The sequence below is a fragment of the Topomyia yanbarensis genome, chromosome 2 (genome assembly GCF_030247195.1).
Source record: "Topomyia yanbarensis strain Yona2022 chromosome 2, ASM3024719v1, whole genome shotgun sequence".
NCBI lineage: Eukaryota > Metazoa > Arthropoda > Insecta > Diptera > Culicidae > Topomyia > Topomyia yanbarensis.
This window is the reverse complement of record NC_080671.1, coordinates 56640585-56660658: the sequence shown is the minus strand read 5'-3', so window position 1 is coordinate 56660658 and position 20074 is coordinate 56640585. Positions and strand designations below refer to the sequence as shown.

The window sequence follows — 20074 nt, the reverse complement described above, 5'->3', positions numbered from 1 at the left end:
ACTGGAGTAATCAATTTGCGATAGAAGAAGAATCTCAATAATTGAGTAAAACTGAACTGGTAGCCATAATTACATTGTTTAAATATATCCTATTTTTATCTTTATTTCCAGATCGTACCTATAAACTCCCAGTACGAACATAACGGACACTCGGTTGATTTCTACAAATTAACGTTGGAACATATCGAAACATTCTCCATTATTCTGAACGAACGCATCCGCAAATTGTGTTGGGAAAAACCTGTTGGGGAGGTAACCGAACTATCAGAAAGCAAGTTCCCCATCATAGACAAAGTAAACCTTCAGAAAGGGTGTCAACGCATAGCCCGGCATCCTCGACAGTAAGCAAGTAGAATCGGGCACGCACACACATCTAGACAGAGAAATAACTGAAACGATACAAGTAAAATATGGAAGTGGTCGCAGCTACATCTTCGACAGGCTCAGTTCAGACCGGGTCGGCACTACGTGGCCCCTTTCAGCGCGAGATTCGTGAGTGGCAGCACGTTGATCACAGTACGGGTGCTCTGCTGACAGGGCGGCTCGAGGCGGACCGCTGGGTCAATGGACCCCTTAACAGCTTCGGAAAGGTAGGTTTGATGATTTTTTTTTCTTTTTGTCCGATTACTCTCCCGAGCGGCTGCCAAAATTGGGGATGTTACATTTCTTCGACTTTTTGCTTTGGGACGTGGTGAAGGTTACTCAACGGTTTATTTTTCAGCATCGTTCGTCGAGATCGGGTCAAAGGTGTGAATCCCTATCTTGTTTAGCGTAGTTTACTTCCATTGATCGGCCAGTTAATTGCTCATTTTAGATAGCATGTGTTGGGAATATCATAAATTCACCTAAAATAAATTAATTGGTTAAAGATTTTGGTCTGGACTGGCTGCAGTTGAGCTTTAGAGATTGCTCTGGGCTAACTGCTGTTTTTTTATTTATTCCCCCTTTATTTTGCTGGGTAGAAAAATCTCCTTTTAGAAAAATCTCTAATGCTATGTGCGGGGTTGGGAATCGAACCAAGGTGAGCTGCATACAAACAATAACTACATACATCACTATTAAGATTTCTGACAACTGATTTAAGGACGATTCAGTCGATACATCAGCTTCCGTCAACGTCAACGGAACGTCACCGTTCCGTCAGGATGAGTTAAATACTTTTCTCTTGTGCCCGTTCACACATACCGTACGTCAAAACGTTCTGTGCCGTTGATGTGTGTGAACGTTTCCATTTAACTGCATGTAACTACTTGACGTTCCGTTGACGTTCCGTACCGGTGACGGAAGCCTGATGTATCATGTAAATCGTACTTTACAACCACAGATGCAATGTATCGCCAAAGGATTTTGGTTTGTTTGCCTCAGGAAATACCTAACCTCAACCGGTTTTTGCAGTGCAAAATATTTTGTTTTCCTCACCGTTTCTTTTTTAACGGGAATAGAAAGGCTTATGGGGAATTATTAATTACATTCAATCAGTACAATCCTTTCGACGCTGCGGCGGCTGGGTGCACTATAAATAATTCCTATACCGTGCGCATTTCACATCATATGATCAACGAGGCCTTGATTATCTTCATATCTGACAGTTAACAATCAAGACGGATATTTTCAATAATTTCTTTGAACATTAGTGTCTCGCTGTACGAACTTGTGACAATCTGTAGAGTGTTGCTGAGGAATAGGGGTGGCAATTAGAGTTTATCGTGGTTTAGAGTTATATAATTTTCACTGTTCCGAACGTGTAATGTTTTGGTATGAAAAATACGTAATCCATTTAACGCAGTAGAGGAATTCCACGAAGATCCGTCCGAAAATCTTTAAAATCGTGACCGACCATCTTAGATTCCAATGAAACTTTACACGTTTCACCGTCATGCAAGACTAAATATTTTCCACAGGTAATAAGATTATTTTGACTCAAGAGCAACTTTTCAAAAGGGCGTAAACGTTTCTACGTGTATGAATTTTTTTGTTCGATTACTGTATTTTATACAGCAAAACTATCTGAGAACGAGTTACAGGGAATGAATACTTCTGTCTGAAAAAATATACACTGAAAAAAATGTTGTGTCATTTTTCAAAAAAAAACAAAAATTTATGATAAAAATTTAAATTGCGAAAAAACCCATTTTTTAAGTTTTTTATATTTTGTTACCGAAAACCTAAAGAGAAAAGAAACATTTTGGATGTGATTGCATGATGGAGAAAAAATTGGTAAAAAAGTTTTCCTAACAATAACTTCGTACATGTTTTTAAATTTCATACTAATAGACATACAAAATTGTAATTCTATTACAGAATATAATTCTAAGCACCATTTAAAATCAAAATGCATTTAACAAAAATCTTCCAAAATGCGATAGTTTTCGAGATATTTGAAATTTTGCTCCTTCAAAAACAATTAATTCGTGTAATTATGCTCTTTTTAAAAGTTATTCGCGTTACCCCATCAAAAAAATGTCAAAAATTTAATGTTTATCATTTTAAAGACGTAAAAGCAACTTTTTTAGTGTATTTGGATCCTGGAGAAGCTTTCAATAAAAATGTTTTCCTAACAACAACTTTTAACATTTTTCTATAATTCTTACTATTTGCAGTCAAAAATACAATTTTCTTTTTGAATATGATTCTAAACGCCATTTTAAATCGAAATGCTCTTAACAAAAATTTTCTAAAATGTAGTAGTTCTCGAGATATTTCAACTTTTGTTTTAACAACACAATTATTTTGTTTTATTACAACCTTTTCATAAGTTAGTCGCGTTTCTCCATCAACAATAATAGGTTTTTCAAAAGGCCCGATAACTTTCCTGCATCTTTTTCTTTGACATCAAGGAATATGCCCGGAAACCGGGACTTCCGGAATTGTCGATAGTGGACAATATATTCAAAAAAAAATTGTTAGCCATCAGTGATCCAAACCTGCGAATCGACATAATTTGGTGACCATTCCAATAGACGCCTCTGAGGTATTACGATTGCAACGGGAATTAAACGTCAGAACCGAATGAAATTCAATAGCAGTCAATAGGATTGCTGTATTTTTCATTTGAAATCAAAATCGTGAAAATGTATCACGGATTCGCCTGGGAAAAGATGTGATATTAGTTTAGGAACTTGGTGAGTACCAGGGGGCATCAAGAACCATCATAGGTGGCCAAGGCGGTCAAAGCTACTTTGATTGGTCATTGGTGATCTAGAGCCGATAATCAATGTAATGTTGCGCCCATTTTAGTATGTATTACATCATTCGATCATGATGGTGTTACCAGTTTATATGGAAGTTTTATGTGTGCACTAGAGTGGAACATGGTTATATGAAAAAAAATATTGGCTCCGAGTAACTTTTTGGGTCCCATTTAGCTCCCAGAACAACTCTGCAAATTTTTAGCTCGATCGGTGAAATTATATTTTTGCGCCCACGGCTTAAAGTTTACATGGGATTTCGTATGGAAAAATTGTCGTTTGCAAATTCATTCTTCCAAGACTCACCCGTTATCTCCTAAAAATAAGTAGATGTCTGATTTTTATAGGAAATTTGTCAAGGAAACAAAGTCTGGAAGACTGAAAAATGATCTGATGCTTGTGGAAAAAGTTATTAAACAAAAACCGATTGATGCCCTGAAGATTGATGAAAATTTCACTTTTCATAGCATCACTGCTTCTGACGGTCTATTTGCATACAAAATTTTTAACTTTCTCTTATTATGTACAAAAGAAGCCTCAATTTATCTCTTAAAACCTTGCGAAGTGACCAAATAGTATAGATAAACGATTTAGACACATTAAGAGAGGATTAAAACAAAATTGCGTATAATTGGACAACCAACAGCAGTGGTGCTAGATAAAATGAATATTTTATCAATCGTCAGAGCATCAATTGGTTTCTGCTTAATAACTTTTTTCTCAAGCGTCAGTTCGTTTCGTGGTTTTCGAGACTTTGTTTATTTATAAAATTTCCTATATAAGTTAAATTACGATTTATTTTTAGGAAGTAATGGGTGACTCCTGGACAAATTATTTTGTAAAAGTTAATTTCCCCATACAAAATCCCATGTAAACTTTAAACAGTGGGCGCAAAAATATAGTTTCACCGATCGAGCTAAGAATTTGCACAGTTCTTCTTCACAGTTGCACGGAGCTGGAATCTAATTTTTGTCCTACCCTAGCGTGCACTCTTCCATCCGTAACTCCGAGATCGGATGTCGAATCAACTAAAAATTCAATAGCGCTTTATGGAATCGTTATACCTTTCTTTTAAAACAAAGACTGTAATTCTGAGAAACTGTGAGTTTGAATGACACACACAAACATACACACAGACATTTTCCGATATCGACGAACTGAATCGAAACTCATGTGAATCTCGGCTATCCGAGCCTCGGTTAAAAAGTCGCTTTTTAAAGTGATTGCATAACCTTTCTTCATATAAGAAAGGCAAAAAGGTGCAAAATCGGCAAAGTCCCAAAAAGTAGGTTTTTGTCCAAAATTGTTTTCTGGTGTAAAATCAAATCACGACGTTTCATGCATTTTAAAGACATTTTGCATTGAAAATATGAATTCGATTTCTGAAATTTCATGTGATCCCCCCTTTGAAAACAATTTTTTTGTTACGGCTTATATGAGAGCTTCATAAGTGACCGGACGATTCAGTCTATATTTTCGTAACCATATAACTGATCCGCATGAAATTTTATAGCAGTCTAATATCCCTTTCATTTGAGAAAATCGGCCCAATCTTCAAGAAACTGATGTAAGTTTGTTAATTTTGAAAGATGGCCTTTTTCCGGAACTGCCAGAACCTTTTATAGTAGCCTATGTGACCAATGAAATTTTGGAAGGGAAGACGGAATGAAGAATTTTTTGATGAGGGGTGCAACCAACCGCATGTCACACCTTCCATTTGATACTGGGTTTGTGAAAATCGGTTCAGTTAACACTGATCAACCTATTACCGGAATTGTCGATAGTGGACAATAACTTCAAAGAATCTTTAATTGGCCATCAGTGATCTAGACCTGCGAAGCAACGTAATTTGATGTCCTTTTCAGTAAGTTTATTACGTGTATAACGGTTTGTAAAATTCCTGAGTGACCTCACTAACCAACCTAATACTCCGGAACCAAAAGTCAGACCATCTTATCACATCTTTCATTTGGAATCAAGTTTGTAAAAATCGGTTAGCGATTTCACTGGGAAATACATGCGTTGCGTTGTGACGATGATTTTAGCGCATTGCACACTAACTTCATCATGTTTGACTGCTGATTATCTAATAAAAGTTGCTTAGGAAGTGGTGAGTAGGAATTCATACCAATCCGACACAAATTAAAATCTCAACAGCATTATAGCCATCATTGCCGGCCGCCCCCATATCCATCGTTCACGAGGAAGGATAAAGGATAAGGTAGACGGGACGTGTTGTTGCTCCACCTACTTAACGGAAGATAGACGACTCATCAGACTCTTTCATAGGTGTCGCGGAGTTGGTGGTTTGGAAGGGTATAAGGTCTAGGATGCGCTCCAAGCAAGCGATGCGACCTCTAAAGCATAGTTTATTAGGTAGTAGGTTAATTAGTTTTTCGAGTGCAGATCACTCGAAAAAGAAAAGATCTTGTTTTTGGTTCTTTTTAAACTCTGGATAGCCGGCTACCGAGAATGTCTTATGTATTCTAAACAAAAGCAATTTGAACTCCACACAGTTGACTATGAGAGTATTGCCTAGAAAAGCTAATCTTATCTTCATAATAGGCCGTATCACTATTTATTCCAATCAGAATTTAGACAAATTTTTCTATTTTCCTACACTATATTTATTGGGTTGAAAACTACCGATTGATAACACGTTATACAGACAAAGTGCTATGATAGCTCGAGATGTTATAAATTATTTTCTATTTTCTATACCGGATTGTTTATGAAATACACGTATACGAATGATAATATGGAACATTGGTGGAAAATACAAAGGATCGTTAACCTGATGCGGCTTGTTAGCAATAACGGAACTTGAAATTAGATTCATAAAAACCGACGCGACGAGTTTTCAGCACGAATTAACCCATGATCATCGATACTAGTCAGATTAGAGTCTTATTAGGGCCGAACAACTATTTATTTTTACAGTAGTGTTTTCTCGGCTAGATCTGTTCGCACTCTCTCATTCTGCTACTATCAGCAGAAGGCTGCTAGCACTCAGTCGTCGCCAGTCTAAGGACCAAATGTAATCAATAAACTTAGACTCGTGTGGAGGCATGAGATAGGAAACTTGTGAGAACTATTTTATCCCACCTTTCGACGACCGAGATTTCGCTGAGAAATAGATGGGGCATTAACTTGGGAGTTTGGCAAGTTCTCCGGAGGTATCAAAAACGGTCATAGGCGGCCAATGTTATCAAAGCTACTTCGATTGGTCATTACTCATTACATAAACTTAGCCCGCACATTGAGATTATCCCATCCTGAACTTGGAAACCGCTCGGAAAATGCACGCCATCGTTTCTGAGTGCCAGATATTTTACCGACAGAGATAGATTAAATGTCAAAGTAAAATACAAACAAACAATAATTCGAAATTGACTAGGAAATTTGTTGCCTGACAAGCAATCTGCAGTTGCGGCAAATATAATCAAATTTATGTCACAACCATGATTAAGAACCAGGAAAATTTCCGCAAAGAATGCCATCAAAAATATAAACTACATCTTTTTAGGTTCTACGGTATTTTGTCCAGATCTGAAATCGTGCCGTTATGCGGAATCAGTTTTGGAACCATAAAACCATTTAGATCAATTTTGTGCCCTAAGTCTACAATACACCAAACTTACAGAAATTACAAACTTACTTACTTTCATTCCTGCGCACCCCTGGTGGTGCAAAGGGCCGTTGTGAAAGATCGCCATCCTGGGCTATTGCCCGCCATCGCCTTGACCTGCTGCCAGGTCAAACTTTCGTCGACTTCTTTTATTTTCTTGTTGAGGCTGCGCCGCCATGAGCCTCTCTGGGTCTGCCGCTGCTGCAATGTCCTGCTGGGTTTCAGTCTAACGCTTGCTTGCAGGTTTCGTTTCCGCCCCTGCGCAGAGTGTGTTGCCGACCCACCTCAACTTTCGTTCCCGAATTTCTGTCGCAATCGGCTTCTGATAACATCGACGATGGAGCTCAGCTTTAGAGATCCAGTTGTGAGGCCATCATGCACGAATTATGTACCGCAGGCATCTATTAATGAAAACCTGCAGCCGTTGCGTGTTCTCCACTAATATGCACCAGGTTTCACTGGCATATAGTAGTACAGATTTCACGTTCGAGTTGAATATACGGGTTTTGGTGCGTAATCTGATTACAGATATTTCTTAAACTCGCAAAAGCAGCCCTCGCCTTCTTGATCCGTGTCGATCCTATGTCGATCTTGGTGCCTCCATCAGATGCCATTTGGCTACCAATATATTGGAAGCTTTCGACATTCTCCACTGTTTGCCCAGCTACCGTAAAGCTGGAAGGGTTGACCGTGTTTATATCCAACGATTTGGTCTTGTTGACGTTGATTTTGAGACCTGCCGCTGAGGAGTGATCGGCAAGATCATCAAGCTTACTCTGCATGTCAGAGCGCCGTTGTGCTAGGAGAGTAACGTCATCAGCCAATTCGAAGTCATTCAGATGCTCCATAGTAATAGGTTGCCACAGCAACCCACGATTTGGTTCACGGTCAATCGCTCCTACCAGGATCTCGACGATTACGATGAGGAACAGTAGCGGTGATTGAATACATCCTTGCCTAACTCCAGCCACGACCCGGATGGGGTCAGACAAGACACCATTGTGCAATATTATGCACGAAAATTCAATTAGACCGATGATTTTCTCAGGGACTTCCTTGCGTCTCAGGGCTCTCCACATATTTTCGTGATTGAGACGGTCGAAAGTTTTTTCGTAGTCGATGAACACTAAGTAGAGAGACTCTTGTAATTCATTGACTTGCTCTAGGATGATACGGAATGTGACAATATGGTCCGCACAGGATCGTCCGGCACGTAATCCTGCCTGCTGCCGTCGGAAAGTTGCGTCAATCTTCTCCTGTATCCGGTTCAGGATCACTTTGCAGAGAACTTTGAGAACGAAACACAGTAACATGATGCCCCGCCAATCATCGCATACAGTCGTGACCCTTTTTGGGTACATTCACTAAGACGCCTTGCATCCAGTCGGCCGTAGTATCTGCACAACTGTTGATGCAACAGTTGTGCAGATACTACGGGGTCGGCTTTGAGCTAGACCTGCGCGCCGCCGCGCCACGCCTCCGCCGGTAATTTTTAACGTACGCCGACGCCGAACGTGAAATTTTTCCTGCGCATCATTATTTGGTATTAGTGGTCGTCAATTGGATTACAAAATTAAAATTATCTTGATATTTTCTCGAAAACCATTACACGGCACTCGTTATATAATTCAAAGATCCATTCTTGCTTCGTCAACTGGTTATGATTGTGAGCATATAAGTTTCAATTCACCATTCGTGTGCGTGAAATGGTCCACAAATTAAAAAAAAACTTCCACTGTCAAGATATATGTGCCTGAAATTTACGATTATATGCCTGATCCTAATCTTTGCACGTAATCAATTTCACTGGAACGCAGTGTATTATTCATTGATTTTTTAACCGATTCTTAATTCCTAATATGCTACACACGATTCACCAATCGAGCTCGTGAAACTGTTCATGATGTAATTCATGAAGTAATTAATTTTCCACATAATCTTATCATACTTACGTAAACAATTCTCTCAGGAACTCAGACTATTATTCATTGATTATTCGCTCTGCTTTTTGGTTTTGAAATTTCTATGTGAGCTATTGTGTACAACTGCTAGCAACCAGTCTCAGATGCACGAGTATTAGATACAAAGACATTACTAGGACCTGTAACCCTGTTATTCCTTTGTTAAAATTCCGAGAAATGTTCGGAATTAAATGAAACTGCGCTGAGAAAAATACATTACCTAGCCACAATTCATGTCCGTGAACCAATTTAGAAAACTATAAAACACGTGACTCTGTGTAAAAAATCCAACGGTAAGCTCAAGACTAAAATATCACGATAACACGATTTAATTCTTGACTGTTTTAGTCAATAAAGTTAATACAAATCAATGTCTCATCGAGTTATGAATTAGAATCATAAAAATATTAAACATATTCAGACACAACCACCTACTAAACCTTTGAGTATAATGTCATCTTTTTTTGCGTGAACTAGTTTTGTGAAAACACAAAAATTATTTTCAATACGAGGTTTATTTATAATTGATTGAATCGTTTTAAAAATTTTTTTTTCGAAGAATAGTTGAGCAAAGTGATCTTGACTTTTCGCGACGCTGGTGCACAGATGTGGCGATGCAGAGGGTAAGGTGCAGATAACTCCGCTAGCGAATGACGGATCCCAATAGTAGCATGTCTGTAATAACATACGTACATGGAACTATTGAGATCCAGAGCTACAGGTCCAAAGCCCTGGTAAAGGAGGATGGTTGTGATGATCCGGGCCGAGATCACCACGTAAAGCAAGGTAGGGCATAACCCCAATTCCAAGGCGTGAAGCGACCCGTGCCGAGGGATGAGTGATCGAGGGGGTGAAAAAGATGCTCGATCGTTAACGGAGCCTGTGGGGTACCTGGGCAACCCCCACAGTAAGCGTCCCTTACCACGCTAATGCGGAGCTCTGGCGTGGCGGACATATATTTCTCGCGCTACTCGTGGGAATTTTCATGGAGCAAAATAAAAATAATAAAAATAAACAGACGGAGGTGCCAAACCCCTTCGCAAGAGGTGGTTTGGCGAGGTCTCCCCCCCGTGGGGAGAGTAGTGGAACGATGAGTGCTGTACTCGAAAGCACCAGTGACCCCCCAGCAGCGGTAGGCAATACCCCTACCAATGCATCGGAGGGGCCAATAGCTGCGATGCGCAAAGTAGCGAAGCAACTCGATGCTATAATCGACTTCGCTAGCGCAAAGCAGAACATAGCCAAGGAGTTGAAGTTGAGCCTTCTGGAGCTCCGGAAAGCTGTTCGTGTCGCAAGACAGGAACAGCAGGCATATGTTGAGAGGGTGGAATGTCGGGAGAGGCCCGACAGAGAAACCCAGACAGTGGCCTCCAATAGGGAGGAAAGAGAGAAGGTTAATAGAGGTTCACAGACAGTGGCCTTTACCTTCTATGGAGCAGCCACGTCGATCGGAGCGGCGACCGAGTTCCCCTCGAAGGGAAAGGGAAAGGGCAATCGCAAGACGGCATCGAATGCGAAGCGCCCTAGGAAGTCGCCAGGAGAGGGTGCCAAAACCGACACCACTCGGCGTGCAACCGTCAAGGTCAAACGCCGCCTGGGGGAGGTAAGCGAGGGCGAGAGTGACCTCGCTGTTGAGAGCGATGGTACCAGCAACCCGGCACGACCGGGGCAGGGGGGCTCAAACCCCTGGACGCTGGTTACCAAGAAAAAGCCGGCACCGAAACCGGAGGTACCGCGGCCTGCGAGGAAGGCCAAGGACAGAGGCGAAGCCTTGTGGTTAAAAACCGACAAGGACAAATACGCCGATGTCCTTAAATCGATGAAAGCGGCCGAAAGCCTCTCGGCCCTTGGGCAGGATGTGCGTAGCGTAAGACGCACCAACACGGGAGAGATGCTCCTGGTGTTGAAGCGAGGCGCACAATCAAGTGCAATATACAAGGCCTTGGCCCAAGAGGTCCTTGGTGAGGGCGCCCAAATCAGGTCGCTAGGTGCGGAAACAACTCTCCAGTGCAAACACTTGGACGAGTTCGCGACCGCAGAAGACGTCGCCGCAGCCGTCAAGGAGCAATGCGGCGTCACAATCGAGCGGGCCTCTGTGCGATTGAGGGACGGACCCTCTGGCACCCAAGTAGCCTACCTCAGGCTACTGAATGCGGATGCCAAAAAGGTAACCGAGAAAGGGAAGCTGAAGATCGGCTGGTCGGTATGCCCTATTAGTATACCCCAGCCGCCTTCAGTGGACAGGTGCTATCGGTGCCTAGAATCCGGCCATAAAGCTTACGAATGCAAAGGCCTAGACAGGAGTAAGCTATGTCGTCGATGCGGCGAGGAGGGGCATAAAGAGCGGGGGTGCACTAAGGCATATAAGTGCCTTATCTGCACCTCTAAGAAGCAAGCCCATAAACATGCTATGGGCGGACCTTCGTGTCCCTTCGGCGAGTTAAATAAGAAGAAGCCGTGAGAGTCACACAGCTAAATCTTAACCATTGTGCAGCAGCCCAACAGCTGCTGTGGCAGTCGGTCTCGGAGTCGAGGACAGATGTCGCCCTATTATCAGACCCGTACAGCATCCCTGCCGGCAACGGCAATTGGGTGTCGGACGGGTCTGGAATGGTGGCAATCTGTACAACGGGAAGGTTCCCGGTTCAAGAGGTAATACACCCCTCCGCCGAGGGTGTGGCGATTGCCAAGATCAATGGTGTGTTCTATTGCAGCTGCTACGCCCCACCAAGGTGGCCAATAGAACAGTTCTACCAGATGATCGACAGGCTCTCGTCGGACCTCGTGGGCCGGAAACCGGTAGTAATAGCGGGAGACTTCAACGCTTGGGCAGTGGAGTGGGGCAGCCGCTGTACAAATAGCAGGGGTCAAGCGCTAATGGAAGCGTTTGCGAAACTCGATACTGTGCTAGCTAATGATGGCTCCGCTAGTACATTCCGTAGAAACGGAGTGGAGGCGTGGATTGATTTGACCTTTGCCAGCCCGAGTCTGGCTCCAGGCATGGAATGGAGGGTAGACGAAGGCTACACCCATAGTGATCATTTAGCAATCCGCTTTAAGATCAACTATGGTGTGCAGCATCCGAGGGCGGGAGATCCCTGTCAGGTACGCGGGTGGAAGTCCAATCACTTCGACAGCGAAGCTTTCACCGCGGCCCTGGGACTGGAGGCCAACACCGACAGTCTAAGCGGGGATGCGCTGGTAGCTGTTCTATCACGCGCGTGCGACGCCACTATGCCGAGAAAAACACTGCCAAGAAACGGTAGATGCCCGGTATACTGGTGGAGTGCCGAGATTGCAGCTCTACGGTCAGCCTGTCTCAGAGCTAGACGTAGGATGCAAAGAGCTCGCACCGAGGATGCAAGAGAGAACGGCCGTGAAGTGTTTCGAGCTGCGAAATTAGCCCTTAACAAGGCTATTAAAAGCAGCAAGAGAGCGTGTTTCGACAACCTGTGTGAGAGTGCCAACGCGAATCCGTGGGGTGACGCCTACCGGATTGTGATGGCCAAGACCAAAGGGGGCTCCTCACCCCCAGAACGGTCTCCGGACCGGTTGGCAACGATTATCGAAGTACTCTTCCCGTCTCGAGCCACAAGCCTCTGGCCACCTGCACTACGAGACAGTGCGGGCACGGTCGAAATGGTGGCTCCAGTGACGAACGAAGAACTACTCGCAGTGGCTAAATCCCTAGCAATGAACAAAGCTCCAGGGCCGGATGGAGTTCCGAACAACGCTCTCAAGGCAGCGATCATAGCGAACCCGAACATGTTCAGGCTAGCTATGCAGAGATGCCTTGACGAGTGCCGTTTCCCCGATAGATGGAAAAGGCAGAAACTGGTGCTGTTGCCGAAGCCCGGGAAGCCGCCAGGCGACCCATCGGCGTACAGACCAATCTGTCTGATAGACACGACTGGCAAACTGCTTGAGAGGATCATCCTCAACAGGCTCACCCCGTATGCGGAAGGTACGGACGGTCTGTCAAGCAACCAGTTTGGCTTTCGGAAGGGTAAGTCCACAGTGGACGCTCTCAACTCAGTGATAAATACTGCCGAGATAGCGATCCAACGAAAAAGGCGAGGTATTCGATACTGTGCGTTAGTGACACTTGACGTGAAGAACGCATTCAACAGCGCAAGCTGGGATGCCATCGCGCTCTCGTTACACCGGCTTAGCCTACCGGTGGGTCTGTACCGGATCCTGGAAAGTTACTTCCAAAACCGCGTACTGCTATACGAGACCGATGCCGGTCAGAAAAGGGTTCCGATTACCGCCGGAGTCCCGCAGGGCTCGATCCTAGGCCCGGTGCTATGGAACCTCATGTATGACGGGGTTCTGAGACTGAAGTTCCCTCCTGGGGTCAAGATCGTCGGCTTTGCCGACGACGTAACCTTGGAGGTCTACGGGGAGTCAATTCCTGAGGTAGAACTAACCGCAGAACACGCGATTAGCACGGTGGAGGAATGGATGAGCGCGAGAGGCCTGGAGCTCGCTCATCATAAGACGGAGGTAGTTATCGTCAACAACCGCAAGTCGGCACAACATGCAGTTATCCATGTGGGAGAAGTCGCGATCACTTCACAGCGAAGTCTGAAGTCTCTCGGAGTCTTTATAGACGACAAGCTGACCTTCGGCAGCCATGTCGACTATACGTGCAAGAGAGCGTCGACTGCTGTTGCGGCACTATCGAGAATGATGTCCAACAGCTCAAAGGTGTGCGCCAGTAGACGTAGGTTACTGGCAGGCGTTGCCGTATCTATCCTCAGGTACGGCGGCCCGTCATGGTCAAGAGCACTGAGGGTAACCAGTTACCTACAGAAACTGGAGAGCACCTACCGCGTGATGTGCCTCAGAGTGATATCTGCCTACCGCACGGTATCACACGATGCATCCTGCGTGATAGCGAGCATGATGCCAGTCGGGCTGGTCATTCGGGAAGATGAGGAGTGCTTTGAGCTACGTGGAAATAGGGGAGCCCGCGAGCGCACCAGGGTGACCTCGGTCGCCAGATGGCAGCGTGAGTGGGACAACTCCTCGAAAGGTAGGTGGACCCACCGGCTGATACCTAGCATATCGAGCTGGGTGGGAAGACCCCATGGGGAAGTTCACTTCCACCTGACACAATTCCTGTCAGGCCATGGCTGTTTCCGTCAGTACCTCCACAGGTTCGGGCACGCGGAGGTCCCAGTCTGCCCGGACTGCCCAGGTGTAGATGAAACTGCCGAACACATACTGTTCGTATGTCATCGGTTCGACGTCGAAAGAAGAGCAATGCTTGACGTCTGTGGCTGGGACACGACCCCGGATACCCTTATCCAGCGGATGTGTCAAACGGTGGAGAAGTGGAACGCAGTCTCGGCTGCTACCATCCAGATTGCCAGTAGGCTACAGGTAATCTGGCGAACCGAGCAACAGACGGCGGGCACGGCTAACTAGTGATTGGTTAGCTGGAGCGAAAAAGGCCAAGCGCAAAATAAGAGAGTGAATGGTCTGTTCATGCCGAGGTAGGTTGGCGCAGCGAATGGCAACCGCGTAAGGGGTAAACCCAGCCACCCCGAAGCAAGACAGAAGAGTGAGTGTATAGGCGTATAAGTGGACTGCCTCATGCCAAGACGGGAGGGTCGTAGCGTAGTATGTTGGAACTAAGCTATCGATGCCTCATGGCGTGGCAGAGGAGTGAAAGGGTGAGCATCCAAGTCAGTCTCACACTGCATGTTAAGGGTGAGCATAAAAGTCAGCCTCACAGGTTGGTAGCAAGCAAGGAATGAAAAAGGTGAGCACAAAAGTCAGCCTCGCATGGTATGTCAGAAGTGGGGCCTAAGAAAAATGTCCCACATGGGATGCCAGAGGGAGTGACAAAGGTACAATAGAGTGGCACGATTGAGAGTGAATCAGGTGATAGGGTGAGCACCCAAGTCAGCCTCACATGTATGGGTAGGGCGAGCACAAAAGTAAGCCTAGCAAGGAATGAGTAAGGTGAGCACACAAGTCAGCCTCGCATGGAACGTAAAAGGTGAGCACAAAAGTCAGCCTCATGTGGGAGTGTTTGAGAGCGAATCAAAGTGTGATTGAGAGAGCACCCAAGTAAGCCTCATACAGGATGTATGATCGCGCGAGTGAGAGTGAATGAGTACACTTAGTACAGCCATCCCCCCAGAAGTAATACCGAGAGGTAGTTCCTGGGAGGAATGATGGCGGAGCCCAATGGAGTTTAGTCGGTATTAATGGCTGGTCACCATTCGAGTCCGACACGCCCCCAGTGCACCCCGTGTGGTAGATTGGACCCTACCGTTAGCACGTGTACTGGGCTAGGACATAAAGGTCTTCTCCATTGTAAAAAAAAAAAAAAAAAAAAAAAAAAGAGGGTAAGATTTCTAGTCTCATAAATTATTCATCGTGTGATCTAGCCCCACTCAAGAAAGATTTTCAGTGTCAGTTGCACCAGCCCGGTATCACAGACAAATAAGACGTAACACGAGATGAATTTTCATCACTCGTAGAAAAAAAAGGTCGATTTCAATTACAAGTCGGTGGCGTTAGTGAAGAGATTTTGACACAGAGCTAAATGCGTTACATTGTTTCCGCACCCACCCGGAAACGCTACGGTCTTTTTAATCTCATGCAAACCAAAACAAACAATATGGGCCGGAAATGTGAAATTTTCCTTGTCGAGGTGCCCAAGGTGGGAGTTGTGCACAACCATTTCTTAAGTTACAAATGCCGATCGTGAGTAAGCACATAACAGGATCAGTGTTGGGAAATTATCAAAAAATCAAAAATCGGTAACGCATAAAATTACTATTGATATTCTTACTTGATATTTATTCTCCGCAAAATCACTGATGAGTTTAGAAAAACGGTGAAAATATGAAATCCATAACGCCTTCTTCGATCTCACCATCGTGATAAGCTTTTCTTTCACACGTACTCATTAAATCATATAAAGAGAAAATCAATCCCACCAATTATCAGCGATGATGATTTTGATTATTTTATTATTCGCTTAACTGTTCAAACAGTTTCGTCTGCCATTTTGTAGCTGCGATTGAACAACTAGAGGTGAATATAACGGAAGATGCAGAAAGTTATATGGGACCCAGAAGAACTGCATGGGAAAAATGTTCTCGCATGCAGCGAATATTCAACGTTACAGTATTAGGAATGTCACTATACTAATAAACATGTTTGAGTTTTAGGATATTAGTTGACCAGTTGGACTTCCATCGTGAACATCGAATTCTCTTTCAAAATGAGGGTTTCGAGAAAAGGACCATAACTCGACCATTGTTGTTTCAATTGCCTTCAAAATTTTATCTTGTAGCTCCTCGATGTTAATACCAACGCCGCCAAAACACTAGAAACCGTAAACTTCACAGCGTTTTTCTGCTGCCCGGGCGATTGTCTTAGCTGTGTGTCTACTATTAAAGTCGACAAACGTCTAACGATGAGAAAAATTGGTCACGAATTTTCTATAAACTTTCTTCTACGCGAATGTTCTGATATCATGTGACGATTTTATTTTGGTTACCGTTGCGTGCACAGCAATGGGTGACAACGGACACATAAAATTGAAAACGAGAATACTAGATCAACATCATTCTCGGTATATCAAGTTATGAGGTCTGTGATGTCAGTTGGTAATAATGAAAACGATTATCACCGACGATTTTTTTCGACAATGATCATTGATTTTTAATTTTTTGATTATGATTATGACAACACTGAACAGGATGTTAGTAATTTAATTGATTCGGTGTATCGAATGTATGCAATGGATTAGAATTTGTTGGCCCCCGGAACTGCTGGGGAAATTGGCGGGGTGCAGGTGCTACGAAAACTAGAGATACGCTCAGACCATTTTCAATCAGACTTGTTTAGTGATCAGTTTCAACCTAACAGGAGCTAACACGTCAAGTCGTGGAATGATTATGATTGATAGTAACTGTATATTTAGGTTTCGTCAGGTTGTAGATCTGTATGATTCCAGGACATCGAGCATACTTTGCACTCCAGATAGAAGCAGATCGTACGTTGTAAGAAAATGTAGTCCCAGGGAATCGTATTCCTTATCATCGTGGCGATTTTATACTTACAAGAAGTAAAAGTAAATACCAGCCTGCAAAATGAAGTAATGTGTCTACCTTGAAAGGTGTCCTTACACGATCATTAAAAGTGACATTTCTGCGCAGTAATGCCAATAATAACGCCTCGTGTTAGGGTTCCTGATATCTGCGGGATTCTAAAAGAGCGACGGTAAACAACCCAGGGACAACTTGACAGATAGTGCTTGTTTCATATATGCACCACCGATTTGATGGTGGCGCTAGTATGCCTTCTCTGTATGAGTACCACGAACAACGAAACGAAAAAGTTTCAAGAGGAAAGCGTTTTTTCATTACGTGTGTTATGAACGCCGTCAATGCGGCTAGAACAACATTGAGAAAAAGCTTATTCCAAAATGTGAATAAAGAAAACTATTATTAGAGAATAAATTTATCCCTAACTGAAAGCCGTCAGCAAAGTTACATAAATCTTATTATATATTTAGCTGGAAGTCGTTGTTTTTAACAACCAGCTCCCTTCCTTCCTAAACATGTTTTGGTTTTCTTGTTGTGTGAAGTTTGAAATCGTTAAATCATTGGTGCTTTTTGTCTCGAGAAATGTAAATGAAAAACATTTTGGCCAATGAAAGTACAACACCACCAAGCTTAACAATTCGTTTTGAATAGAATTTGTGTTTTTATCAGAATTCTAGCAGCAAAAAGAAATGGTAGAAATGCTTAAATTGATTATTTTCCACAGATATGGAAAATAATAAATGGGATGTGCCTTTTTCAATTGTTGCTCCATTCGAGCCGCCATAATATCACCAAATCACCCCAAAATTTGCTTATGAATTCAATATATGGGAGCTGTCAATTGTCCCCGGGCTTACGGTAAAGATGACTAAATAGAAACAAAAAACAATGAAACGACAACAACAATTAATTTCCTCAAACAAAACAAAAACTGTTTTACCGTTGCTTAATTTCTCAAATATAGAACAATAAATAATTATTATGGGTCATTGAAATACAGTCGTTACTCTGCATTATTCAAATTTGTCCATTGCAATCATTATTTCATGTGAAGTCGTAGTATGCGACATCGACAATTTTTCTATTTCGTTCTTCAAATTTTACAACTGTAAAAATAGTTATACCTTTCATTTATTATCTTGCATTTGGCAAGCAGGGTGGGTACTATTGGAGCTTCAGTTGAAAAAAAAATTGATATGGTTGCGAGAATTACATTTTGTGCAATGTGTTCAATAGACGTCGCTAGTACAACGTGGGCGATGATTTTTTTAGATTTTCTTCAAGCTGTAACGTTTGTTTGTATGTGCTGTGAAGTCTTTTACAATAGAAACCGAAAATTTGGGAAAGGAATTGCACTGTCAAGATTTTTTTTAGTTACATAGGCGTCAATATTCGTCACGCCGACACACGCCGGCGCGCCGCCGCCGATAGGGTCCAACGGCGTGACATCGCCAATGCCACCGCCGCCGGCCAAAAATGTCGCTTACGCCGCCGCACAGTGGCTGGAGGCTGGCCAAAACCTCAAAAATTTATTTTTGAAATATGGATATTTTATATTTTTCCTAAATTTCACATGTATTGAGTGATGTATATTCAAAATTTTATGATCATTGGATAAGAACACGATTTTTAACATGAGTTTAAACGTAGAAAAGTCCGGACTTTTTAATGATTTTCATTTCCGAAACCACCATTGCTCTGTACACTTCAAATGCATGTTGCTCCTTTGATTTTTGTCCGATTTTAGCACAACTAGTTTGATTGTGTAGAAGAACGAATGAATTTGGTTAGTGAATAAAATACATTTGGCAAATTTGCTTGGAACTATGACTTTCTAGTTTCAATATGTTTGAGGTGGTCAGATCAAAAATACTTTTTTCACTAATGTATTCTGTACAAATTTCGGAATCATTTCAGGACCGGTCACATAGTATACATTCTATGGGAAATAACCTCTACTTTTCGAATATCATGGTCTCGTTCTGCGCCTAGGTGCGCAAAAAGGTTTAAGGAGATTTTGAAGCATTGTTGCTGATATGGAGGCGCACGGTATTTTATGTAAAATAGTTAGACAATCTACAGTAAACCAACACGTTTTACAATGGATTTCAAGTAGTGTTCTTCATTTTTTTATGATATTGCTGACATTGGTGAACAGTAACGGAAAGTCTATCATGAAAACGGGATCATAGTTATAAGAATGGTTCAATGACACTGTATGGAAAAAGCATTTAATATTTTACGACTTTTGACATCAAAATTGAGCTCAGCACCTCAAAATTAGCTTAAATTTTACCTATTTTCATACGCAAGATAACATTACTGGTATTGTGCCAATCTAAGACGGAGCGGGAAAAATATTCTACCACCACCTACCAAAACCGACAATACAGTAGCGAAAGTCGCTTTTAGAAGCATTTGTCCTTATAGATTTGTCGGTTGATGTTCCTAGGTATGATGATCCATTCGCAGATCACTTGCCAGATGCCAAGGCTTTTTGTTACCAAACAGCTTCCTCTTTCGCACACTTAAGGAATAACCAACGTAGAGTTGGCGACGTAGTATTCCTGTCCCAACATTTGTCTGGTTGCGACCTTGATGTAGGTTTCATCGCCCATAACAATGGTTTTGTAAGTCAGCTTTATCGTGCGTTTGGATATGTACCCAACATTTTCTTGTGCGATTTTGATTGATCTGAAACAAAATTTGAAGGGCGCGGCTCCATCGGTACGAGATGAGATGACAGATTTTATAATGAATATATACATACAGACATAATTTTCTGGTCAATTCTAAATAATTTGTACTTGGCTTGTTAGAATAAACGAATGCCTGTCGTCTTAATCAATGTTAACGTTTTATTGATTTGGTTCTAGCTGAGTCTCAGTTCATTGCTTGCCCTTCAATACGCGCCGGCCTGCAAAATAGTTTCGATTAACACAAATAAAGAACCAGATTACACAAAGAGACTATTGTTAAGGAATGACATCAAATCAGTAAACAGGGAAACCTTGGCCATATGAGCTGATACTAGAATGAACTGAGCAGCAGTAGCACCGCTTATTGAAAGCAATAAATTATTCCTTAGGGACCGAAAGGTAGATTGCACTGTCCAACCAATGTAAATTAATTGCTATCTGAGTCAGGTCAAACGAGCCGATCCCAGACCTAGAAATCATACACGAAAGCAAGATTTATTCAACAATAGTAATCGTTCTGATA

The 20074-nt window shown here is 42.8% G+C and overlaps 1 protein-coding gene across 8 annotated transcripts in view; it reads left to right on the top strand.

Annotated features, from left to right (window-relative positions):
• The window catches only part of LOC131685610 (serine-rich adhesin for platelets), a 331716-nt gene that overhangs the window by 201045 nt on the left and 110597 nt on the right, over positions 1-20074 (top strand). For all 8 annotated transcript variants that reach the window (XM_058969467.1, XM_058969469.1, XM_058969470.1 and 5 more), the window contains one exon: positions 112-590. In XM_058969467.1, the coding sequence (XP_058825450.1) occupies positions 411-590 (180 nt within the window). In that variant the 5' untranslated portion in view covers positions 112-410. The remainder of the gene's footprint in view (positions 1-111; positions 591-20074) is intronic.